Raw genomic sequence first — 27,591 nt, forward strand, 5'->3', positions numbered from 1 at the left:
TTTCGTTTAAGTATTTGGTACAGACAACTGCATCCTTTTCAGGAGGGCTGAAGAGTAGTCACTGAGCATTTGAAGAGCTCAGAATGTGAAGTCAACATGCTAGTGAATCAAAACTGAAGTGATAAATCCCACTAGGAGTTTTTACTCCCTCCCTCCTCTTTATTTTTTAAGTAAAATGGAGTCCTTATTAGCTTCCAGATTAGGAAGTATTATTAAAACTAGTTACAGACCAAGTCACAACCCTTAAAACACCACCGAGATGCACTACAATATTCTTTTATTTAGTTTACAGAGGAGTCTATCAGTACAGGTTGCAGAAAGAAAATGTTTAGTGCTATTTACAATTTGTTTTAAAACTCTGCTCTATACAAATTTAATTCTGATCAGTATGAACAATATTTTTGTAAATCTACTGCATATAAAGCATTTCATCAAAGCAGTAACAATGGGTAAAATAATCTGATTACATTTGAATGATGCCAATCATTCGAAAAAACGATTACACAGAACATCTGTAGGAGTTGTGGACACTTAAGTACAGAACACAATGTCAACCTGTGACTTTCTTTAAAGGCTAAAGCTATTTATATGGAATATTGTTCTATTATACTACACGCCAATCTATATTTAACTTCTATAGTTATGTATTTTATAAGATTTTTATTAAATATATTCTACACATATTTGTAATTTCAGCCAGGAAGAATTCCTCCCCAGTGAAAAAAATATAAAATCTTTTATTTTTTAATTTTTTTTTATTATTATTTTTACAGGTTTAGATGAAACTAGCTCATGCTTTAGTGCTGTGCAAATTTCTTTAGCATATCAATGTTTAAATTATTGATATGAAATGAAAGAATGGCATCCTTTTTTAATTACGTATGCCTTCAAAACTCAGCTTTTGATTTTAATACAATTGCAAGCACTAATACCAAATGCAGATTACGTAAAGAAATAAAACTAGTACTATGGCAGAGGTTTTTCTTTTTGCTTTTTAAACTTTAATAATTCTTTTGAAGTCTCTAATGAGTAAGCATGACACTGGACACTAAGGTACAGATGAGAAAGTGACTGAAAAACACCAATTGCCAATATTCAAATACATAAAATTGATTAGTAAATGATGTTTTCTAACATTTATGCACAATAATAAAAGCCTATGAACTACAGGAAATTACCCCTCCCATATTAAGGCTAGGAAATGCACTCTCTGCACTTGTTTGTGCTGTCTGAATTAAGCACTCACCTAACGCACGAGATAGAGTGCACGCAGTAACGAAAAAAATTAGTTTCATCAGCCCTCTACAGAGTGCTTTTAAATTACAGGCACATAGTTTTTTTTGTTTGTCATAGTGAAAATATATATAGTTAGACTCGGTTTAGTTAGTATTCTGTGCCAGTTCGGCCACCAAGGTTGACTCAGGTAGAATGGACTTAACAGTTTTTCCTTTGATTTGGCCAAAAATGAGATTTGCTTTAATTACAGATATACTATTTTCCAGTGTTGCATTGTAGGTTATTACTAGGTATCTCAAATATTGTTAAAGATTGTTGATGAGAAATATACTGTCAACCATATTTAGTGCAAATTGCATCTAGAAAGCTTGACTATAGTTAGACCCGGTTAATGGACATTTCTCTGGCAGCAAAATGATTCCTGCTATGGAAAAAAACACATTAATTTTTCTGGAGATCAAATTTGTTCAAGAACCAATGTATAATAAGATTATTCAACAAACAAAAAGCAGGAATTAAAAAAAAACAAACACAATGAAAGTGTTCATAGATCTTTCTCCTTAAAAAAAAGACTAATGAGACAGTGTTCGTGTAATATTTCAGTTCCATGGATTTACAGACAGGCTCTTCCTACAGGTGTTTGAAGCAAGGTAGGGCCTCTTCTATTCCAGCAGCATGAAAGACAAAGACTATATTACATCACACTTAGCAGGTAAAGCTAACAAGGTTTACAGGATTACACAGCAATTGCTTTCTCCAGTTTTTTCACGGTTCCTTTGACCTGCGGAACAAGAAGAAAGTTTTGCTTAGAAGCCGCTTCTAAAATGATTAGGTGGTTTTGTGCATGAATAGACTTGATTGAAGAATGTCTTACTATTTTTAGTGAAGATATTTATGTTTATCGTTATTATCCCCATGCACACATAAAATAACAAAATGATGAAAGTAAATCAAGAACATCTTTTTAACAATAAAAACAGAACTTTTAAGGTTTGAGTAATTTTTTGATATATATATATATATTTTTTTTACATAAATGCTAAAAAAGAGAAGCAATTTCTTAGTCTTCTATAAGGAACATGTACAAAAGCATTCCAATACTTGCTTCACAAGACCACAAGGACTTTTCTCTACCATGAAATACTCAAAGCCTGTAAGATATTTGACTATTTTGCCACATAATTGAGTAAGAAGTACCTCTGTTGCACAGCGTACCTTGAGAATTTGGTTCTGGCAATGTCTCTCTAGCCACCAAATGCATCACTGTTGTTTTGCCAAAAGGAAGTTTTAATGCTGCAAAAGGAGAAAGGGAGATTTACTAATACGTTACAGTAGATTTCTTTCTTCAAAACACCCAATTGAAACGAATGTTGATTGGATTAGCATCTGTTCAAAAAGTTCATACTGTTAGGTTTGAATTGCTTATTAAATAAATCTATAAAGGCATTCTGACTAAAGCTTTGCAGATTACAGTCTTAGAACCTGATAATAATCACTTGAAACGTGGTGTTCTTGGAGGTCTGAGACCCCTGTTATGAAGTTTAGCTTCCTTCTTCTGAGTAAAAGCGGAAGGCCAAGACTCAGGCGCTTTAACATGCCCTTTATTCATAAGGATAGAAAAAAACAGCTAGGTTGACCAGCAAATTGTTAGTTCTAAGACACCCAGAACATAAAACCCACTGGCTGAAAAACAGATTCTCCAAAAATATACTCAGATCCATGATGTGGATTTCTGAATGTTTGTTTTAACGAGTTCTTTATTTTAGTTACATTTCCTCATGCCTCATCCTAAGACTAAACAACTTTCTTGATTATTTTTCTGAGAAATGCAATGCAAAGATGCATTCTTTGAAGCTTGTTCCCCCATTTATAAAGGGAAAAAATGATAAATGTAACAAGAACTTAAGCCTAAGCACACAAATCATTTTGCCTCGACTAGAATTTTTCCTCTTAAATTCAATTTACAACTAATATTTTCACATATGGTGCACCAAATCATTTTAAGTGAATAAATGAATAACGAAAGTCCAATAAACCTGAAGGTAACTGAAGAGAAAATCCTTTTACTCATTTTAATCACTACAGCATACATCCAGCATTCAGTAGTAAAATACACAACGTAGTATTTCCTTACTTCTTACATTCAATACAAGTCCAGCTGCAACAATGCAACTGACTCATTTTTATGGCCTATGTCTTTGAAAAAAAAAAATCAAGTCATGATTACAGTACTGGTGTAAACATGGAGGGGTACACAGGTAAACTTCTCTCACATAGCTGTGCTGTGGGAAGAGCTGTCTAGGGGAAAAAAAAAAAAATCAGATCTGAACATCACTTAGTTTACCTGAAGGACTGCCCTGTGCCTGCAACTAGAAACTATTGATTGGTTAAAGTTTGGCAAGGATTAAGTATTTTGGGTACTCGATTCAGAGTTTTCATTGTATCACAGAAAAGAATATGTTAAGAGCCTGTTAAACTCAGTATAAAAGTCTTCTTTTCATTACAGAAACTCTTAGACCCAGGACAGACCAAGATTTTATGAACTAATCACATTAGGGACATCTTATATAATATCAAGACACTCAAGGAGACTTGATTAGTGAGCTGTGGAGATTAATTATTTACAGTAATCAAGTAAAAAGTATGCTAATATTTTAATTAATTCATTTCAGCTAATAGTTTGCATAGTTCGCGCAAGTTCTTATTAGCAATTTCCAACAGTTGCTTTCTTTGGAGCACTGTGAAAGAAAGAGAGCACCGTAACCTATGCTCGGTAACCCTTTCCTTCTATCATCTCTGCTCTTTCATCCCTTCACCTCACTTAAAGCAAAACTTTACTTAATTCCTTTCTCATCTATGTAATCCTGCTTTTATTTCAGAGTTTTTACCATCAGAATTTTCTTTTCACCCTCTTTTGGTATGTGCATGCCATGCAAGTAAAAACATTCTGCCACTACCTAACAAGACAAATAGGGCTGTCACCTCCCTAACTATTTCAGATGTATCACTTCAGGCACAACCTGCAAAGCATTTAACTGAAGGGTAAAATTTCCTGTTGGAGGCTGAACAACAAACTCTGCCCTGCTTCCTCCCCAGCCCTTCGCACAGGCAGGAGGCAAGTGGTGGCTCCAGCACCCCAGGCAGAGGCACGGCAAGCTCTGCAGAGACATCTCAATCTCCTTCCCGCTCGCAATGCCATTAGCTCAGCTGCTCCTGTAGTGACAGCCCATTCAGAAAGGTGGCAAAAGAAATGGTTTCTCTGAAATACATTTTTTCCTCTCAAAAGCCAGTCTTTCCTATTTACCTGTCATTTTTTGAGGCGTCTCCCTTTAAAAGGGTCTCAAATCTTACCCACGTGTAAGGTTACGACTAGAGCGTTACAGTATCATTTTAAATGGGATTGAAAGTGGTCTCCTCTTTAAAAAACGCAGGACAAGCTGTTTCCTTGGAAACTCTTGTTTCGCTGGTTGATAAAGCGACCTTCAGTACACAGTAAGTCCAAATTCCAGTCAATATTTCCTAATCACCCAAAGCAAATAAAGCACTGTGTGCTACAGCAGTTACACAGAGCTGCAAACAGAAAAGCCTAATGGAACTGTATGATGACAGCACAAGAAACTAAATATGTCTTGTATTTAACAAGAAAGCTTTTTTTTCCCGTTTCTTTTAAAAATAGCCAGTTCACTTGGGGTTATTGGCAGTAACTTTGAAGTCCTAAAGTCTTTTCAGGCAATCATGAATTGCCGCTGCCCTTTCAGCTGTTATCTTACTCCAGATAAATTTGTTCAAACTGAAGCCAGTGTTTTAGGATTTATTTTTTTTTATTAAAGCAATGCAGCAACAGAAAGATCTTTGAGAAATATTAGCATACATGTCTGATCCTCGGGGTAAAATCATGATGATTAAATTGCAACGCTTGAATGATTAACAGTGAACTAAAAAGCCCTGAACTCAAGTAAGTGTCCAAAATGCGGGGATCTGAGCTGATGCAAGAGTCAACAGCACGCAGCTATTATTTTTCAGCCTTACTTGTTAAACAAATATTCAAGATTGCTTCAGATTTAGACAGGTATCAGTAAAGGAAACAAGCACTGGTAGTCAAGAACAACACCTAGAGATGATTAGTAAAGAAAGTCCCACTTAGCTGTACTTGCCTGGAAAAATATATGACAAATCTCATGTCTGTACTCTCAGAGATGAACCAAAATTTATAACACTTGTCTCAACTGCTTCCTTAACTTCTACTAGCTGTGCTCATTGGCACCAGGTAATTGAAGAGATAAGAATTACATAGTTCTCTCAGCTGAATTGACGATGATCTTGTCAGTATATACAGCAGGATTAAAAATTGATTTATATGGAGAGTAAACCCATTTGAACCAGCCAACACCAGTAACATCAGAAAGAAAATCAAGGGTTGAATCATCCCAGTCATTTCTTAAGGGAAAGGCCACCGTAAGCAGTCAAAAAATACTCCTTTCAGGTTCAGTTGGACTTCAGAAACAATTCATTAGTGATCTATAATGGGCAGGGACACCTCCCACCACACCAGGTTGCCCAAAGCCCCATCCAGCCTGGCCTTGAGCACCTCCAGGGATGGGGCATCCACAGCTTCTCTGGGCAGCCTGTGCCAGGGCCTCACCACCCTCTGAGGGAAGAATTTTGTCCTTATACCTAATCTAAAACTACCCTCTTGGTTTAAAGCCATTCCCCCTTGTCCTGTCACTATCTGACTGAGCAAAAATATGCTCTCCATCTTTTTTTATAAGCCCCCTTTAAGTACTGAAAAGCTGCAATGAGGTCTCCCCAGAGCCTTCTCTTCTCCAGGTTGAACATCCCCAGCTCCCTCAGCCTGTCCCCATAGGAGAGGTGCTCCAGCTCTGACCATCTTTGTGGCCCTCTCTCCCCTGGACTCACTCTAACAGCCCCACATCCTTCTGATGCTGGGGGGGGGGGGGGGCAGCCCTGGATGCAGCACTCATGGTGCTCATGGCTGGGATTGACTGCCCCAGTGCAGCACCTTCCACTTGCACTTGTTGAACCTCATCAGTCCACACGGGCCCACTTCTCAAGGCTGCCCAGGTCCCTTTGAATAATTTGCTTTTGAAATTGCTCAAAGAGGCAACTTTGATTGATAAAGGGAAAGATTGCAACAAATTTGTGTCAGATTTCCATCCAAGATACCCACCAAGCGAGTGTAATTGCATGAAAACACTTGCCACAAGGGGGCATAATTGAATTGTATTTCCTTAGCATCCAAAGCGAAGCCATTTACTTTTGTTTTCACATAACTATGCAATTGTATCCCTGGGAGAGCACTGGACATCAAGAATGCTTCCCCTCATTCTCATTCATAGGGTGTCTTTCTTCATTGCACTACGGTTTGAAGCATTGTTTAGCCAATTACCATAATCTTTAGAAAATATTTTGAAGCACTTGAGACATTTATGTAGTAACTTGCCCTCAAATACAGTGTAAGAGAAGTGGAAAAAATATTCTATTTAGGAAGACAACAGATAAAAGCAACATTACTGCCTCTTAATGCAAGAGGAGACTTGACTCGCCAATTGGTACATCCCAGAGTTTAACTAGTCATAACAAGATGGAAAAATATGCAAGATAAAATGCAATGTCATCCTGTGCCAAAGCAAAATAGCATGCAGCAAGTCATATTGTGATCTTCAACACCAAATTAGTATTTACTGCATTGTAAAAAAAATCCCCTTTGCCTGGCTGTAACACGGATAATGGAAATTATTTTCATACCTCCTAGTGTCACATTGCCATGAAGAAACCTCCCTTGATAAATAAGCCGCAAGATATTTGGACTGCTGACTTGCTCTTCTTCCCAGTCTGAAAAGGAAGAGAATTTCCACAGTTAGGTTGTAATGCCAACATCTTTGGTTATTTCTCACCTTTACTTAAGAAGAAAACCTAGGAGAGGATTTTCTTGCATGAAACACTGCAGAGAGCATAGACTAAACATACAGAAAGACAATTCACTCCTGAAAGTTATTCTTAAATGTATTAGTTGATATTGAGCATTGGAATCCCCTAATTCTATGCCTATAAATATAAATATTACGAACTCACAGATCACATGAGCTATTTAACATACACACAAGCCCCGCATGAGATACTTTTAAGAGCAAATTGCTTCCTGTTTACACCGAGGCTTAACGCCCACTTTGCTAAAATTGCCTTGATTTCTTCCAGTCCAGGGACTCCATCCTGGAGCCACACTCATCCTCCCCAGTTCCCTGCCTAGCCCGAGCCTCTCTGCAGCCACACGCAGAGCCGAAGCGCACGTGATCGGTCGTCTGAAAGAGGATTCCCAGATCACAGAGCCCCAAGCCCAGCGTGGGCAGCTCAGTGGTGCTCGATGCCGACCAGATTGAGCCAGCTCCGTGTCCAGAGGCAGCAGTGAACTGAGCAGCCCCCGACCTGACAGCGGCTGCGGGGAGGCCGAACAGAGGAGGCTTTTACAGGGGTATTTTAAGGAACTTCTCCAAGAACAAGCTGGATATGGTTTCATGGGGAGAACGGTGATTCGGGAAAAACAAGCCTGCATTTTCCTATAATGCGTTTCCCATAACGCCTCGGCTGCAATAAATCATTTATAAGCTGAGATGATCGCTTCCCACTCCTTCGCTGCTCCCAGTCACAATGTGAAAAACAAATACATCTGCACTTTGCTTTCAGAATAAGTACCATAAAAACCTTTAAACACCGAATTTAAATGGCTTCTCTCCGGGAGTAGTCTCTTCTGCTCCGCAGCTGACCAGCTACCTGGTAACAGCTGCTCACAGACATGATTTTTGCTGCTTTTGTAGCGTTTTTATATGAAAATGAATATTCAGCAAGGGATCAGGACAGACAGACACCGACCTGCTTACTGGGAACATACAATTAGCACACGGACAGCGGCAACCGGCCCCACAAAAGGAGAAGAAGTGAAAAGGGGAGACAGGGAAGCATTTAAAACAGAAGGCACTGCCATGAAGGGCATAGAAGAGGCCCTGGAGTGAAGGAGAGCATGGGGGAGGCCGAGGAGAGCCCAGGGGCGTGAGGCTGCTGCAGCGGGCCTGGGGTAGCAGCTGGGGTAAAATTCGGCAGCCAAAGCCATCTGAATTGCAATTATCTCCACTCGTCGCCTGATGCGACTGTCTTGCACGAGCCATTTTTGCTGTGCTGGGAAGACAACCAAGGATCGGAATTACCACACTGCTAGGACAAACTATTTATTTTTTGGAAGGTATTGGTTTCTTTCTTTCTTTTTACTCTATCGCATCTGAACTCCACAGAGACTAGGGCTGTGAAGAGAAGCCAATTTACAGGACCGTAGCGATATAAAGCAACCAGAAGACAACAGACTGTGTTTTGGCACAGGTATTTCCTCACTGTTAACCTGCCAATTTGCCCATTCTTTTAATTTTTGCTTCTTGGCTCACAGTCCAAAACATTTCTGACACCTTTTCCATTTCCAAATTCCACCGATGATGACTAAAGGAAAACATATTTACCTAGGCTTTTAAAATTTTTTGTTATTTTTAAAAATATAGCAGATAACCACTGTACAAAAATTATCTTTTAACACTGTCTAGAAGAAAGGAAGGCAGGGAACAGGAAACCTACCTAGATTTGTACATGAAATTAAGTCAGCATTCCCCAATACCCGTCAGGAAATCCTTAATTAACAGTTCCATTACAAAAATTGGAGGAGAGTTTGGCCTTAAGCTTGCTAGGCATATGACTGAGGATATCTCATGAATTTTCTTCCTCATAAGATCGTGACAAGTCAAAATGACACTAAAAACAATCATATCCTCTGTTTGACATAAACTTTTGTCCTCATTGGGATTTCTCAGTGCTGTGGTACAGAAGAGTGCTCTCACTCTGCAAATAGCCTGTAGGCAAGTAACATGTGAAAACCTACATACTTTTCTCAAGTAGTTTTTTCCTGTGTCTTTTACATTGACGTTATTCTTCTTTGCATAGGCAATTAAATATTCATCAAGAAAATTCAGAGCACTCCTGTGGGACACCAGGTATTTGAACCAACGCTTCTACGTCCAGTTCTGCTTTTTGTTTTCTTTAAAGATGAGACTTTGCAGACTGGGTTTCCTCCTAGATAGAAACTCCATCTGCAACCTTCAAGCTCCTCAGGTTGCAGTAGGAGTAGACCACATTAGGAACAAACTCACATAATGGAACACTAATGTGGCAATACTTTCATCTCTGGTGCTGTTCTATCAACCTGCATCATGTCCACCAAAATCAGTGACTTTACTGGCCTTAAATCTTTACTAGCATAAAGGAGAGCTGAACCGAGCCCACAACGCACGCTCATTGCAATGCTACAACACCACCCAATGCATCTGTTTTGTTGCAGTGGAATGAAATCACCTTTATTATTACTATTGCCTTCAGTATTCAGTATTACTTGATGTTACTGAGTTCACCAAAGGTTTCCTCATCACATGCCGCAGCACAAATCAAACTCATGAAATAACCCCTTGCTTCCGAGCTTAATGCCCTGCATACGAAGAGGTAGGATGCAGATGTCAGATTGCAAGATCACATGCTCAGGAATGAACTTGGGTAAGAGAAACACAGTTCTGTCTTTACTAATTCAGACAAATGTAACCAAAGAACAGCCAATGCCAACCACTTTCCAGGCTTGCATTAAAACATGTGCAGCAGCTCCAACAAAATCCTTCATCAACCAGATTTCTTGCTGTAAAAGTGCTGAACATCTCTATCTAATACTTAGGACTACAACTTCTTCATTCATTACGTGTTTTATTAAACATGTAACACTGCATCCCACCAAAACAAACAAACAAGTCACCCAAACCCCTGTTCTTCCTGACCTCAAAGATAGCAAGTTTAAGGCCTAAAATACAGCTTATCAGCACTAACTTTATGGCATAGATTATTGTCCGTCCTACCTCTTTGAGGAACTCACCACAGGAACAGATATCGCAGTGTTGGAGTTTGTATAAATAGCAGGCTTTTTCACATCAAAATAGTAACCAGATGAAGCCCTCTACCAAAGGAAGCATTTTCTTTCATCATATATAAGGCTATGCCTGTGCTTTGGCTATTTTCCCATGAAATCATACTCAGGGAAAACAGAAGGACTTTGTTTTTGTGGAACCATTCACATATGTGAATAAACATCTTAGTTTTCAATTCCATTTTCTTGGTTTGATATTCCCGCATAACACCAAATACATTTATACAAACAGCTTCAGTCTCCCGTCTTTTAATGCCTCTTAAAATCTTCTTTTACATAACACTTTTTTCCTGGGAAAATATCATTAACACAGATCCTTTCCAAGATAAGGTAGTAAGTGAGAAGAACTTGAGGCTGAATACCATTAATGTATTCCTGTGACACGCCATGCTTTCCACTAGCTGTCCTCACATAAAAGGTTTTATATCTCCAACACTTCAAGGTCTTCCACTTATTACATATGTTACCAAAACTGACCAAGAAAAGAATCTAAAGATAGAGAGAAAGTAGTAACTTCACTCTGAGAAAGCAAGTTTTAGGAAAAAAAAACAGGAAATAGTCAAAACACCTAAAAGTCTACCCCACCTAAGACACAGGAAGAAGGCAGGATGGCAGCTGTATTTCTATATAAATCTCTGCCCACATACACAATGAGCGTACATAATCTGAATGTTGGTAACAGAGGCAGGTTTATTAGGACTTCAGCCTGAAAGCACAGGGAAGCTTTGAACTCGCCAGTAAAATGCCAGAGGCACACAATACTCACCCATCGGCCAGTTGTCGTACACGTGCTTCGCAATATCTGCAGCAGAGTCATTTGGTGAGAACAAGAACTCTTTCGTTTTCCCGCTCACCAAGATGAGGCGCAAATTTATCTGTAAAGAAAATGCATTATTAGGAAGGGAACTGAAAAAAAAAAAGACTATTTACTTTTTTTTTTTTTTTAATGTTATTATAAGCTGTCATGTTTTGGAAAAAAGAGATTTTTCTAAAGTGATCTGACAATACACTTTTAGATGGTGTTAAATATAAGGACAAATAGGTCAATAAAATCTTGTTTATGCAATCTAGGAAGATTAGATTCTTATGGCTGACATTTTTGACATTAACCACCAGAAGATTCCCATAGATAGTGATCAAATCAACTGCAACATTAAAAAGCTTTCAGCAGAGTATAAAGAAATTCCAGCCAGAAGCATAGCAACATATCATCTTGAATAAAAACGAACGTGAAGAATTAACCTTTACACACAGCACTGAAAAATACACATCTGCAAAGTCTGTGTGCTCTAGAGTCAGTCTCCTCTAGTATGATATTTATCAGCCCGGATCTCACCCACTGCTCCTCCTACAAAACACCCAAGGAACTGAACATCTTCCCTTGGTCCCAGCCACCACAGATCTCTTTCAAACCCAAAACTTTATTCCATTGCTGCCGTGATGCTACAAGTAAAACTGCTGAGATCCACATGCAATGAAGTCACAACACATCGCAGTGTATCAGCAATTTCCTTTATCTAACCATCAGCATCTTCAGCTACAACTGTCCTCCCTTCTATCTGCAAGTTACTGACTGCTTTTTTCCACATAGCATCAAAATAATCTGTATAAAGAGACACTATGACACGAGTTACAATGCAAACGAGATTAGATTCCAGTTCTCAAGCAACCAAAGGTCACACAATGTCTTTGGGTAGCCAGCGCTTCCCAATGCCCACGACAAGGAGTCTACGTACCTTGTGTTTTGGCCTACAAGCCTAAATCCCATCAATTTTTAGCAAGACTTGGGCAACCCAACTGCTTGGATGCTTTTTTTCTAGATCAGACTGGGAAAAAAATATTGTGTCCCTCATTCTAGAAAACTTCTCATTGGAATTTGGGAAATTCTTTGTGTGGGTAAAATGCAAGAGGAAAAATGTACAGTGATGACCAAATTTTCAAGACTTTTGCACGGTTGAATACCTTGGTGCTTCACATCCACATCCCAAACAGATTCCCTCTTAAATGCTTTGGCTTGGGTTCATCCCACCTATCTTTGTGAATCTAGTGGAGGCATCCAAAATTAAGGTCTCCATCATCCTGCACATTTCATCAAAGATAATGAAGAGAACGATCCCTCCAAAAAACAATTCAGCATCTACTTCAAACACAGCAAGGGCAAATCCACATGAAAGGGCTCGGTTCCCCTCCCATACCCCTGGTAACCTCCATCAGAGAACAGAAGCTGTGCCGTTAGCCCAGGGAAGATGCCAGGTGGCTGCTTTTTTTCGGAGGAAATGCTGCCACCACCATCACACAGTCCCACCACGTTATCCCTGCCCATCACGAGAAGCCTCCGAGGACTGAAGCTGCAGGAATGCTGTTTAGTCACAGAAACTCATTCAGAAAATTCGGAACTAGCCCCACTGACTCCAAAAACCCAACTGCAACTTCAAATTTTACGCCTAAATTTAGCGGCAGCCAGAGGATGCCCACTTGTTGCTTTGCTTCTATTGTCTTTCAGCTGAAATAGCTCCCCCCAGCCTCAGCAGTCCCCACCTGTGTATTTATAGCCAACACTTACGCAGATGATTTCTTTGGTCGGACTGCCCAAGAGGAGCTCTTCAAGCTTTCTCTAACGAGATATCCATTTTCCCATTCACCCCAGCTGCCTGTCTCTGCATGTTTCAGTCTTTTTTTTTCTTTCTCCATAGAGATGACTGTTTCAGAAGCGTACCCAGCGACGTCTCACCAGCTGCTTGTTCCACCACCACCAGCATCTACTGGGAACACCCCCTGTGGCTGTGTGCCAGGAGGACACACACCTCCTTCAGAGTTCACCACACCGTTAGTCTGGCTGCTTTGTACCCTGACCTACCTTCATCCATACCATTATTTAGGCTCTGAGCCTGTAACACCCTAAAGCTCCAAATTTCACCCCATTCCTACTGCTCCACATCTCCCAGAGAAAGGAAGGAGGAGTCCAGGTGGAAAGAAGTTGGCAAAACCTTACGCTGCAACCACAAAAACGGTCGGGATCTCCCTCATGTCTGGGCCTGAACCCTACAAAATCACCCAGACGTTTCTGCGTCACGCTTTTCCTTCTATAATGAGAACATTTTTTGAACTTCGCATTATCTACAGATTTTAGCAGCAGCATCCCTTGATGTTTACCTTTGCCACGGAGTCAGATGAAGCAAAAGTGATCAGAGAATTGATCCACAGCGACTCCAATTATGAGCTCCCCTGATCCAGTTCCCCCTCCTCTCAGTCAGGCCATTTATGTTCGCCCCTTTATACACTCATTTTCTCTACTAAATCCCAGTTTCTCCTATTTAACCAACAGTCTGCAATCTGGCATCGCATCGGCTGCTATGTACATACCCAGATGAAACTATAACAATTTCTATTTAGAAAATCAGTTCTTTTCATCGAAAGTCAGTCTGCCATCATCTGGCTTTCAGAAGTGCAGCGCGCTGCCTTCCCACTTCACTTTCTCTATACCTCATTATCTTTAATTATCCTTTAAGCGTCAATGCATCTCATTACAACTCCGATACACTGCCAAAAATTTCGGAGGTTTAGACTGCGTCACAAGCTGTTATTGTACTTGGGAATGGGCTGCCTGTTTAACAAACAAACAAACCAACCCCAAATATTCAGCAGCAGCGTCTGCTGTACACAGTCGAGGATAAAACGAGGAAATTTCTTCTCCAGCAGCTTGCCTTCCTCTTCCCTGTCTCCCCTCACGCTTGTGTCCCCTACTCTAACTAGCTCCTCATCCCCCCAGCTTGCTCCCTGTCGCCCAGCTGTCCCCCAGCTCTGATTTTCTGCAGGCTACCTGAGGATTTGATCTCATTTATCAGGGCGGAGCTCATCTGTGGTGGGGATTACATGTTTTGAGGATGAGAACGCTTTCCTAGGCAGCGAATGTTTCTATCACCAACCTATCAGCTCCTTAGAACTGCGGGATCTGCATCCTACAAGGAGATGATTAAAAGAAAAAGACTATTAGTAATGCCCAACGCTTATAATTATGGCAGAGCACTGATACAGAACTGAAGTTATTCTCCAGCTAGCACAACGCTAAGGAGATTCATTTCTTTTTATTCTCGCTACCGTGTTTTGAAACTGGCAGGCACACTAAAGTAAACACAGAAAGGAAAAGTATATCACAGAACTAGCCAAAACTAATGCTGCTTCCTTCAAATTTTGATTAAATCATATCTCCAGACGTTAATTAAAAATACAAAAATCAATATAAGCACCAGGAAAAAAGTGAAAAACATTAATTCCTTCCCACCCTCACAAAATGGATAATCCAGTAAGTGCTGATTTTTTTTTTGTTGCTGCAGACTATATCTAAAAGACTATCATCTTTTTATCAAATGTAAAGGCAAATATCAACATGAATGAATAATTTTACAGCATACACTACAAAGTATGTCTAAACCAGGGGAAGAATACATTCATTAAGAAACAAGAAGTCTCACCAAATATTAGAAGGAGCCCAAAATAAATCCTTAAATCAGTCCCGCAGATGTTGCATCAAGTGCAAGGAAACAGCTGCTCTAATAAAAGGTTAAAGTATTTTCTTATTTATAGTACAGCATGCCCCTGACACATTTAGTTTGCATGTTTGTCTATATATATGCATATATATAAGATAAATATATCTCTGTATTTATATTTCTTAATCTTGGCTCGAAGGAATCTTAATCTTCAGTTGAACATCACGTTACCTCAAAGGGTTTGAAACACAGAATCCCCAAACTTGCCTTTAAATTTAGAGCCTAATCTTATTTCCCCTCGAGAGCACTGCGAAGTGAATTGCTTGCAACTGCTGCACTTCTCACCCCGTACGCCTGAGAATCCCACTTCAAACAAACTAGAGGGGATCTGAAACAAACCTTCTGGCACAAGGCCACTGATGGAAGTCCATATCTAAAAGGAAAAAAAAAAGAGCATGTGCGTATAACGGAAGGAAGGAACAGACAGGTCTTGGTTTGGCAGAGAAGTTCTGACTCAGAAGCAGCCAATTTAAAAATTTCAAGTTCCAAAATGACTCTTAGGATACAGAGTAGCTCAAACCACTACACCTTATGTTAAAAGTCTGCAAGGAACTTGTGCCTGTATCATCTGAGATCATCTGCCTACAGCCCCTCTGCCTTCCTTACTGTAAGAGCCTTGGTCTGAGATACTTGTCTGATTCCCTTGGCCCTGACGAGTTTCTTCTCTACAGGTGATGTAACATGAACTGTCCTGATTTATTTTTTTATATTTTCTTTAGGACACCAAAGGGAATTCCAACCTTTTGCTACAGCAAGCTGCATAAGGCCCAGAAACTCACATCTACACCTTACAGCACCAACTGCAAAGATTATATACTACAAACTGAAATAATAGTAATAAAAATGCTTGTGCACAGAAGAATGTATTAACAAATGCTGTGCAATTGCATCTTTTGGAACAAAATTTGGGTCATGTAGATGCAGATGTAGAAGTTGTGTTTTGTGTTACTGAGTTTGTGCAACCAAGTTTGTTCATGTCACTGTGCTTCTAACTTCACAGCCCAAGTTAAAGAAATGAAAAGCCTCTTAAACATCAAGAAATGAGGGATTTACAACCATCAGGATTGTAAATAGCTCTGTTGGCTAAGTGGCTCCCATCTACTCAGTTAAACAATTTTTCTTATCAGTTTCATGCTGCAGCAGCAGGTTAAGATTCCTCCCATCTTACAATTAAAACACAGTGGAGGACAAGCATTGTATCACCGCGTGCTATACAACCCTGAGTTTAAACTAATTGCTTTTGTTCAGCTGTTTTTAAGATTGAAATACATACATGAGAATTTATCCTTTTTTTTTTTTTTTAAGCAAATGTAAGCTTTAATTAAAAATTAAGAGTGGACCTGAGGGGGGAAAAGATGAGAAAGCAGCACTCAGAAGCTTCACTTTTCAAAACCCAACACATTCACTTCCTAGCTCAAGTTCACAATTGTACAAAAGGAGTTTGCTCTCCAAAGGTGAGCCGAAATTTCTTAGTGACTACAGCCTAAAGAGTTGCCTGCTAGCTCCCTACCGTGTAGCACCACGCAGCACCCTCCACTTGCTGAATTCCACCCCATCCACTTCAGAGCTTGAACCAAGCCTGAACAGGAGCCTACGTGAAACAGCAGCGTTACACAAGCCATGTCAGGACAATCCTGCAGGTTCTAGACTCCTGTTCACTTGTAAGGTAGATACCATCTCATGTAACCCCATCCATAAATTGAGAATTTCAGTTTTTACACGCTCCAGATCCTGGCTGTCCTATTGAGTGAAACTTCCTTTCAGTTCCCAGCACAACCTTATTCTTGGCCAGGGTACATCCACTGATACCAGACCTACTTCGGGCTTCAGTTATAACAGCGGGGTTTTGTCCCCTTAGGGTTTGGGTGGTTTATTCTCCATCTGTAGATGAAGACACCTTGCTAAAACAAACAAGCAAAGTCTTTCCTCATTAGCAGGCGGGCTTGGTGTGATCACTGCCTTCAGGGCTCCGAAGTGCATCAGCAGAGGTTAAGGAAACAGGGCTTGGTTAGCCCGAAGGCTTGGCGGGCACCTCTGAGCAGCCTTCAGATACCTATGGGGAAATCACTGACGCGATGACCGTCTGAGGTACAAAACAGAAGATCAAGAGACAAGACTCTTGGGAACAACAGGTTTGCAAAGGAGATAAGGAAAAAAAAAATTGCCCTGAGGACATCGAAGCAGTGAAAGAGGTAACCTGGAGATGCTCTGGAAGCTCTGGATTGGGGATTTTCAAGACCTGAATGACAAAGCCCCAGGCGACCTCCTCTGAATTCAGTCCACATGCAGAGGTGACCTTGCTTCCAGCAGCAGGCTGGGCTGGAGACCTCTCAAGGTCCTTTCCACACTGAGTGCTTCTACAATTCACTTTCATCTGCATCTGCTTCAGCTTTGATTCATCTTCCTTAAGTATGCACGATTAGAACTGTACACAGCGTTTCAGAGAAAATCATCAAGAATTTATGAAGTGATAATAAACCTTCCTAAATCTATTGCAAATGCCTCTCCGTTTTCCACACGAAGACCACAACTGCCTCGTGTTTGCATTTCAATAACTTTGCAATACTCTTCTCCAGTCCAGACAATCCCGTGACACAGAACTTCAAATCTGCATTACACTACCTTAACGACCCGTTATGTACAGGATATTTTGATGCTAATGCAATTAATTTTGTTGCTATTAATTCAGCCTTTGAGATAACCCAATCTTTTCCATATGATGGCACGGATCCTCTCTGATGCCTCCAAGTTCTCATCCTCAGATTTCATCAGCATCTCACCATCTTCACCCAAGTCACACGCTCCATCAATCCACCTTCCCAGACTAATCCTCTCCTACACGACTTCAGCTACTCACTGAGTTCCAGACTTTTACCTCTTCTGCGTTTTCCTCATCTGAAAAACAAGCTTTCCAAAGCAAACTGGATAATGAATCTGTCATCATCTAACTTTGGTAAATACACATTGTGAATTTGAGTTGTTTTACACTTCTCTGCTCCTTCTCAGTGTCCTGCTTGAAGTGGTTATTTACCTGTCAACTTCGAAGGCTCTCCCTCCATCCGTTTACTCATTTTGCATGCAGCTATTTTATACCTTTAATGGCTTTGACTTGAAACAGCAAGCCTGCAAACTCTTCAGACAATGCTCCTTATACTGACCCCACACACGCAGCTTAATCAGCATTTACACCCTTGGAATCCAAAGCCTTGGTGTATCAGAGATGTATTTGCTCCTGTTTTGTTTATTCTTCCATTTGATATGAATACAAACTGTATCAGCTCGTGACTGTTGGATCTAATGTCACTTTGCCACGCAGTCTGCTGAAGATTTCCAGAGCTTTTTGGAAATTTTAAGAGACAGACATCTAGAATAATAATGTTTGGCTAAGAACCTGCCTGGCAGTTAGACAGACTGACAGACAGGCACACGAAGTGAGAAGAAAGTACAAGAGCAAGGAGGAGTACGAATGTGCTGCCCAGCGATGCAAGAGCTCTCCTGAAAGGAACAAGAGATCCTTGATTCTGGACTCAGCTTGAAGGGTCTCCAGGTAAAATGAACAACTATTTCTACCCTTACAATTATTACCCTGCACCTACATTAAGTTTACTTCATATCAGGGCAAAGAAAATGACATATGTTATGGGAAGTGACATAAATTGACGTAAATTGTCAATGTGGCAGAACAAAACTCTGAGGTTTCATTGCCAGCTGGCACACAGACCCGCGTAACTCATCCAAAGCTGTACCACTTGTGATAGCACGATGGCTCCAACACGGGGCTGTAGAGGTGTGATAACACCCTGCATCACCCTACTCAAGATTAACGTGAAGTTCATAACCAGCCCCAGTGACACACTCATCTTCACATCACTGCGAAGAGAAGCAAATACATTTTTATGGGTAAACAGTTTCACATCAAACAAGCATTGACTAAGACAGCTTTGCACTGCTAAGAACTAAGCAAATTTCAGAGAACGCTGAAGTGATGGGAAAGGAAACCAACCCGAAGCATAATCAAATTTTATTTAAAAGAGGAAAAAGCAAAACCCTATCAGCATTTACCTCGGCAGCTGTGATAGAGCAAGCTGTCTCTATAGAAACTGTGGCATTCTTGAACTAGAAGTCACAGTGCTCGGACACACTTCATCCGTGCCCTTACTTCAGCTCAAGTAACACTGGAACAATGGCAATACATTAACCAGTGTCCTCCAAGTGAGTTCAAGGGCTACCTTTTAAGAAGAAGTATCTAGGAAACATTGTTCTTCAAATTAAGTTAATGTGGATATTGTCAGAAATAACCAGTAGAATGCAATGGGTTCCAGTGGAAGACGGAGATTTCCTACATGCACTTTACCATCTAATACTTCATAGGATCACAGGATGGTTTGGGTTGGAAGGGACCTTAAAGCCCACCCCCATGCCATGGGCAGGGACACCTCCCACCACACCAGGTTGCCCAAAGCCCCATCCAGCCTGGCCTTGAGCACCTCCAGGGATGGGGCAGCCACAGCTTCTCTGGGCAGCCTGTGCCAGGGCCTCACCGCCCTCTGAGGGAAGAATTTCTTCCTTATACCTAATCTAAACCTACCCTTTTCTAATTTAAAACCACTCCCCTTGTCTTTTCACTTGACCCCCTGGCAAAGAGTCCCCCCCAGCTTTCCTGTAGCCCCCTTTAGGTACTGGAAGGCCACCATAAGGTCTCCCCGAAGCCTTCTCTTCTCCAGGCTGAACAACCGCAGCTCCCTCAGCCTGTCTGCATAATCCACTCGCACAGGGAAGATTCAGATAAAGACCTGTTCTGATAACTCATCAGCCAGAGACAGGGCAATTTCATCGTGCTCATGCAAAACAGATTTCTATCGTGTTATGACAGAATTGCCTAATTCCACTGCAGTGATAAGATGTACTTACAAGATACAAAAGACCATGGTTTAGAATTAGGCTTTAGTATAAGTAGGTAGAAAAACAGGCACAGAGTTAACCACACAGCATCCAAGGCTGCTGTTTGCAAAGCTCATCCTTTCAGGGCACTGTTGGAATAAACACATCTGCACTTCGAAATAAACTGCCTAAAACATGGAACAGAGAAACCAACGCAGTGAAAATTACCACGAAATTCTGGTAGAGATCACTGTAGCGATTCCTCCAGCACAGTGAACCAGGCACTGCAAAACACTAGAAGTAATAATGCCGCGCATCCTGTCACGATGCATACGAGAGAAGCTGGTGAGTAGGAGCAAGAAGACAAGATGCTCGTTTCTTTTTTTTTTTTTTCTGATCTTTATCTCCCTAAAAATGCCTCCTGGTGACACACATCCCGGCATTTGACTCCAGGCTTCAGAAGTGGGATCAGTGCGTGCCATCTGTGTGACCTTCCTGCCGTGTTTTCTCAAGAGCTGCCACTGGATAAGGCCATCACCTTGCTTTCACCTTCTGCTATCAGCTGGCATTCAAAGCTCACAGGTTCGCTGCAGGTGAATAATGATAACACTACAGTTTGGATTTAATTCTCGTATAATTCAACATTTCGTAGATTTAAGGAGTGTTTACACGGTACTTTTAAACGTTATCTAGGACAGTTCAATCTCTTCTTGAAGAGGAGATCTAAGTCTGAATGCTTATTTTGTGAACTAACAGCTCAGATTTGCAAACAAATATTGCTCTAACCAAGGAAGAAACACAACTCAGAGGAAAGCCCCAAAGACAGCTGCTTCTTCAAGTCCCAGGGGCAGACGGGTACCTTCCACCCCTTCTCAATCCATTATTTGCTTCCCATCTTTAACCAATTTTGTGGGTCTAAATTTCCATTTAACTCACGTTCCTAGAAGTTTCAGATGCAGCTGTTCCATGGTTACAAAGGATAAAGAAAAGCTAATGACGGGCTGGGGAAAGCATATTGAATGGTCTGTTTGTGCGCTGTGAGAAAACAGAGGCAGAAATCTGAGTTTCCTGCTGCTGCATAATGGGAATTTGACCAAACCATGCACGCCATAACTGGATTTGGAGGTATGAGGATTTTATAACCAGAATCGGTCAAGGAGACAACACACACAGCTCAAAGTAACCTTCTGGTTACAGTCAGCTACAGTTTGAGCAGAAGTTAAGTTCAACACAAAAAAAAAAGTGAACATAAAGAAATCATTCCAAAATGCCCCCAAAAATAAATTGGACATTTCATGGGAAATGCTATTAACTGGAGGCAATCAAAACAACGATAATAGCAAGCAGCACACGGCCACGGCCACTGGCTAGCTCTACATGCTAATTTTCAGGAGAGAAAAGTGAAGCTCTCCGAGCCAACTTCATTATTTCTGAGAGGAACGCTCACTCATCTGAATGCAGTATCAGGGAGACGGATTGACAAAAATAATAACCAAAGGAGGCAGGCAGGCAATTTACCAGTAAAAGGCAGTATTCAAACTTCCCGTAACACCCCACTGATCTTTGCACTACATGCTGGAGTAGGCATGGATGTGTATATTGAAGCCTGCCACAAATCAAGGGATTAAGTTGTTGGTTTTGTACTTTCCTCCCTAGACGCAGTTTAAAGGGGTATAGTATATGGACTATAATCCCTGTACTTAATCACAGAAAGGTTTGGGTTGGAAGGGACCTTAAAGCCCACACAGTCCCAACCCCCTGCCATGGGCAGGGACACCTCCCACCACACCAGGTTGCCCAAAGCCCCATCCAGCCTGGCCTTGAGCACCTCCAGGGATGGGGCAGCCACAGCTTCTCTGGGCAGCCTGTGCCAGGGCCTCACCACCCTCTGAGGGAAGAATTTCTTCCTTATACCTAATCTAAATCTCCAGAACCTCCAAGTACTTCTCACAGGGCTGTTCTCAGTGAGTTCTTCACCCCATCTGCATTCATGGCTGGGACTGTCCTGACCCAGGTGCAGCTTCTCCTGACAGCCAGGACTTTTCAGATATGACAGGGAGAGGCTTGGCAACTCCACCAGCCAGCTCCCTCAGGAACCTGGGATGCACAGCATCAGGCCCCATGGGCTTTTACACATTTGATGTATTCTTATATACAATAAACCATTTAATACAACAGGTATTGCAAGAAGAAACTGAATTTTAATTTCTATTTTAAAGTTATTTAAACTTTAAACAAACACGTGGGTTAATCATTATTGCAGAACTCCTAAACCTTGCTCTTCCCCCTACTCCTACTCCCCCACAGGAACAATGCAAGACTGCAACAGCAATTAAGGATCACTTCAAAATTAGTGTCTTTTTGTGAGAATATACAACTAACCAATTTACAGAATTCTTCGGAAAAATCTTTAATCTCCATTTATTGAAAAAGGGAAGTGAGGGGACCACCCCTTAGTTCCCTCCACGAGCATAAAGATTCCTGCCGTGATAGTTCTCCTTGCAAACAAATCTCCATGCAAAGCCTAATAAGATTTGCTACTCTTCAGGCCTCAAAAAAAAGGATAGTGACAACCAAGTGCAAATCTGTTCCAAACCAGACTATAGCAAAAAGAAAAAAGCCAGAAAACGACCTTCTGAATCCAATTCTGTTCCCTGTTGTATTTTCTCTCGCAGTACCTGTTGCATTACATGGTTTTCACGCAGCTCACTGTACTGTACATAACATGCTGCGACTAAACATGGGGATTACAGCTGATATAGATGCTACAGGTTGAAAATTTGAAGAAAAAACCTCACTTCCTAATAACAAATAAACAGTGAAGTGGTCCCCCTGGAAGTCCAGGCGAATATCATTCATATAAACCAGCACTAAGTTATTAATAAGATCAATGAATCAACAAAAACCATCCCTAAGACTATCAGGACCTACATCCCAATAACAATGCCAGTAACAGGAGACAAGTTTGCAGTTTATCACTGTGAAGTCCTTTGGGGATTCTGCCGACTCCTCCTTGTGTGATCCCGCATCTTGGACAGCCTGCACCTACTAAATTTTTCAAGCCTTTGGAGCGAGCATCAAAAATAAAATGGAAAAAGTCTTCAGTATTTTTAAGACAGGACAGAGGTGAAGAGCTGCACCTTGAATTAGAGACGCATTACAGCTCACTCGTGTGGAAATACCATAAAATTAAATTTTTATTATTAGCCACTGATTCCTAGTTTCTCTGGGCTGTGTATCGTGGCAGTCAGCCAAAGTTTTGTCATTCCAAAGCACTATCTACATCACTGAGCTGTGATAATTTAAGGCAAGATATAGAGCATTATATATATATTTTTTCTCTCTGATGCAAAAGATAGTTTAAATTTTAATCAAAATGGATGTTTCACTGACTATACGTCTTGTTTATTCTTGCAAAAGCAATCACCTTAGATATGAATGAGAACACAACCTTTTCTAATTGTTTTTGTCCTAAAATAGCCCAGAGAAAACACTGAATCATGTGGTAAGAGATGAAGGATTGCGATGCTGGTGCCAATTTATTCAAAATAAAACTCTTCAGGAGCAAACAGCTTGACCTTGACCTATGTCTGCACTTTTCAGCTCAGAGTGACGACCGCTCTATACCTTCGATTTTTCCCTCCTCAAGGAATTACCCTTAACGTTCAGCAGAAAGGTAAAACATGGTTATATAAAGCTTAAATATTGTTGTTCCATTTAAACATGGTGACAAAACTTCATCCCCAAGCTAAGCCTGCTGAAGTCAACTGACTGAAATTAATGGCAGATAACACAAATCAGGTTTGATCCAGTTATTTATTGTGTTAAATACTAAAAAGCACAGCTTATCCACCTTGCTGTTACTGCCCTCCTGACCAGCTGGCAGCCTAGTAGTAATTCTTTGCCTGTTTCCATCACGGAGAGCACTTGCTAGTCCAGACTATCCACTAATGACTGGCCAGTTAAAGCTGCCCTCGCATTTTGGCCTCCTCCTCCAGTGTCATTAAGCCTTCTGTGGAGTAAGAACCGCACAGCTCACCAGCTGTAAACTTATTGCTCAACTTCCTCGGTAGATGCAGCACCTCTGTGTGGCTCTGGGGAGCTCTGCCCACCACGGCGGCCAAGGACATCCAAAGGGAACTGGATCCGCCTTGGCCAGGTGCTGTGAAGTCGCAGGAGGTCTAAACCAACCTTTTTCCATCTGGGAGAAGACTTTTCACCCAAAGATTGTTAGATTTTAAAGAGGGAAATAAAATAATAATATTAATAATAAAAGCCTTTTAGAGCACACATTTAATATCTTAATATCTTCTTCCTTCCTTTGTCTTTTTAACCAGAGTCTACGCAAAAAGCATCACATCACACACACAAAAAAAAAAAGCTTGGTTCCAGCCCTCCAGGTAAAAAATATCCATAAAACCCACTAAATTCAAGAACCAACTAATATCCAGGCATCTTCTAAGCACAAGTGTCATTGTGGTCTAGGATCTCACTAAACCCTTCGCATGAGGGGAAAATAGCGATGCCTTCTTGAAGACATTACAGTCTTAATTGGAAGCGATTATAAGCAACACCAGTCAGGGCTCTTTGTTCTTCCTGCATCAACAACTACATTATAACGAGCCATCTGCTCTGTGTCAAAGCAGTGAGTAAGGTTGGTTTCTGCGAATCTGGGGCAACATGTGTTCTAGCTTGCATCTTAATTACGGCTTGCAAAACCCTATATATGGACAACTACACAGGCATGTTATTGAGAGCTCCCCAAAATATCTGTGCTTCTTAAAAAATATAGTATTGCTTCCCTGAACTAATTGGTTTGAATCTAAATACACAAGCACCGGGAGAATTTAATAGGCTTCTTTCCTCACACACTATGAGAATAAAATCATTTCAGACCCAAGTCGTATTACAAACCCTTAACCCTCCCCTCCATGTTTCTGTGGTCAATACCGCCAGCAGATACTACTCACCAGATGAGGACTGGTTGCAAAACAGCCAGCGCTCACCTACGCCAGAAGAGTATTTCCTGGCCTCTTGCCATGGCAGGTCACTTGGCCTCCACAGGTTCCCTGAGGTATGGAGATGATCCGTCTCTCTTTTGTTTCTCATGTACCCAGATTGTCAGCTTTTTAGGACAGTTCTTGTTTTGCTCTACACATAACACTTCTAAGCTATAGCTCATTTACAGAGGAAACGTTTCAAAATTAAGGGTGTTTTCTTAATAGTTCCACAAACCCTATGGTGGGTTTCCAAAGACCCTCTCACCCCTTATTTCATTAAGGCAAGAGGCATGACTGTCTGGCAAGATAGAATCAATGATGGACCACGTTATGAAAAACCTCACTGCTTATGACTAACTATATTTAATGGAGAATTACTGCCCCAGACAGTTACTAGACTTTCATAATTATTTGAAATAAAACATGACTTTGATGTTACAAGAGAGAGCACACACACACCCCCAAAACCAAACAAGCCAAAATGTCTTTTCTTACTGGGACTCTGTGCGGAGCTGTGGACAGATGAGTGTTTCGGCTATGATGACTAACCCTTAACAAAACCAATCCTTAACAAAAAGGATTTGGAAAAAAAATAATCTGTACGTTTCATTACAGCAAAGAAAGATGCCATGTCGTCACTGATGCTGTCACAACCTTATGAAGGTTGCTTCAGCTCTGTGTTGGGCGAGAAAAGGCTTAGCAAGCTCTCTGCCAGGAGATGCACCACCCTTTAGCATGAATCTTTCAGGGCAACAAGCACGTAGGTATTATTGACTGAATGACAACGCTGTGTACACAACCTGATGTTAACACTCACGCAGCTCAGAAGTTTCTAGTTATCAGCCAAGGGATTTTCTTGCTATTTACTAAGCCGTAATTACAGCACAGTAGCAGAATCGTTGATGTAACTATTTCTTACAAACTTTCAAGAACATCCTCACGGGACAGCATAGAAAATCCAGCTGCTCTACGCGAAGAGAAGGCAAGTCCACGCAGTCAGAACTATTTCATTCTTCCCAGTAGTTTGGGAGACAAATCCTTACACAAAGCTGAAAGGAGGATGTGGCATTTAGAAGAAAAGTGCGTTTGTCACACAAAACAGCTATCAAGACCACTATTGTCTTAAGCTACCCTCAGCCTGGGCAACTATTCAGCTGAAGAGTCAATCCGCATCAACCTGCGACTAGTGATACTGTCACGTAGTGGTGCCAGCGCCAACCGTGCCATCATCTGCCTTTCAGATCAACATCCACGCTCATAAATTAGTTTTCAAATAACATAATGAATTCTCATGTGCATATAACTGTATTTCATTGATTACCTCAACAGGCAAGACTGTTTACTTAAATAAACAGCCTCTCAAATTATACAAAGTAAGTGTTGCATGAATACTGTGCAGCATTTATATTACAAGCCAAGGATTTGTATGCTGGATGAGCCTACGCTGTGCCAGATACTGTCTGGAATCTGAACATCCCCATGTTACAACCCTGAGCACCATCTAGCACAGTTCAGTTCTGAAGTCTAGTAACTGTAACCAGTGCGCAACAATTCATTTTGTTAACTGAAGACACTAAGAGAAAGTTTGAAACCACTACAAAAAAGTAAGAACTAAACAAGGCAGCCCAAAGAGGAAAGACAAATTAAACCAGAAGATGTGGAACAAGATGACAGGCTACAGAAACCTGTGGAGCCTGGGAAGTGTCTCCCTCAAAGAACAAAACCATGAGGAAACAAACAGAAACAGCTCCAGTCTGTGAAGAACACAGGAGTACGGGAATCACAGCAAACAGAAGAAAATGAAGTACAATGGTGATGAACATGGCCTGAGACTGATGGCAGGCAGCTGTAAGGTTTGTAAAGTTTAGTGAAGCCCACGAGGCTTTAAATCACAGAATCATCTAGGTTGGAAGAGACCTCCAAGATCATCGAGTCCAACCTCTGACCTAACACTAACAAGTCCTCCACTAAACCATATCCCTAAGCTCTACATCTAAACGTCTTTTAAAGACCATCAGGGATGGTGACTCCACCACTTCCCTGGGCAGCCCATTCCAATGCCTCACAACCCTTTCTGTAAAGTTCTTCCTAATATCCAACCTAAACCTCCCCTGGTGCAACTTTAGCCCGTTCCCCCTCATCCTACCACTGGGCACATGGGAGAATAGACCAAATCATGGCCAATTGGTTATTAAATAAATAAAAGGTACCGATCATCTCAGCATCTCAAGTTGCAGACCTGTTAGAGAAATATCAGTTAAAGATACATAAGACACCACATCCCTAATAAAAGCTACCCTAAAATGCCCCTGTGCCAAAGGTTTTCAAACTTTAACAAACACCCAAGATTATACTCTATCCTTACAAAAAGGAGTTTCATGTTTTAAGAACTGCAGCAGAGAACTGCAGAGATGGCAAGCGCAGCTTGTTTTCAAAACCCATGGTATCTCGGATCTTCCCGCTGCACGCCTCAGAGGTAGGATTAAGAAGTTTAATTAGCTATTCAGGCAAGTCCTGAAGCAGCTGATCACCTTCACCTTCCTCCCCAAGTGCGTCAGTGAAGTCATCAGGGTGCTATTTGCACTCTGAAGGCGAGACCATTACTGTGATTACCTGCAAATTCTCAAATCACAAAAGCCTCGGTGTCATGTTCTCGAAACCAACTGAGAAAGGACCGCATGTGTGCTCCTATGTTAAACAGCACCAAGCTCACCGCCTTCACCCGTCCAAATTCTGGAACAGAGAACTCTTCCTTAAGGCTTCCTCCATAATTCATTTTCCTTTCTTTAGATGTGAAGAGAAAGGCATCGTCCATAGTTAGTAATATTACATTAAGGAATGTAAGGACTTCATTACTTACATTGCAAATCCTTACACAAACTATAGTGGGGTAAGTAACAGACAG

At 41.0% G+C, this 27,591-nt stretch overlaps 1 protein-coding gene across 1 annotated transcript in view; it reads right to left on the bottom strand.

Annotated features, from left to right (window-relative positions):
• Positions 1-260: 260 nt before the first annotated feature.
• The window catches only part of UBL3 (ubiquitin like 3), a 53,733-nt gene continuing 26,402 nt past the window's right edge, over positions 261-27,591 (bottom strand). The window contains exons 2-5 of the mRNA XM_068672476.1: positions 11,022-11,130; positions 7,003-7,089; positions 2,452-2,529; positions 261-2,017 (exon numbers count right to left, since the gene is read on the bottom strand). Coding sequence (XP_068528577.1) covers positions 1,965-2,017; positions 2,452-2,529; positions 7,003-7,089; positions 11,022-11,130 — 327 coding nt within the window. The 3' untranslated portion in view covers positions 261-1,964. The remainder of the gene's footprint in view (positions 2,018-2,451; positions 2,530-7,002; positions 7,090-11,021; positions 11,131-27,591) is intronic.

This window comes from Anas acuta, chromosome 1 (assembly GCF_963932015.1).
Source record: "Anas acuta chromosome 1, bAnaAcu1.1, whole genome shotgun sequence".
Lineage (NCBI taxonomy): Eukaryota > Metazoa > Chordata > Aves > Anseriformes > Anatidae > Anas > Anas acuta.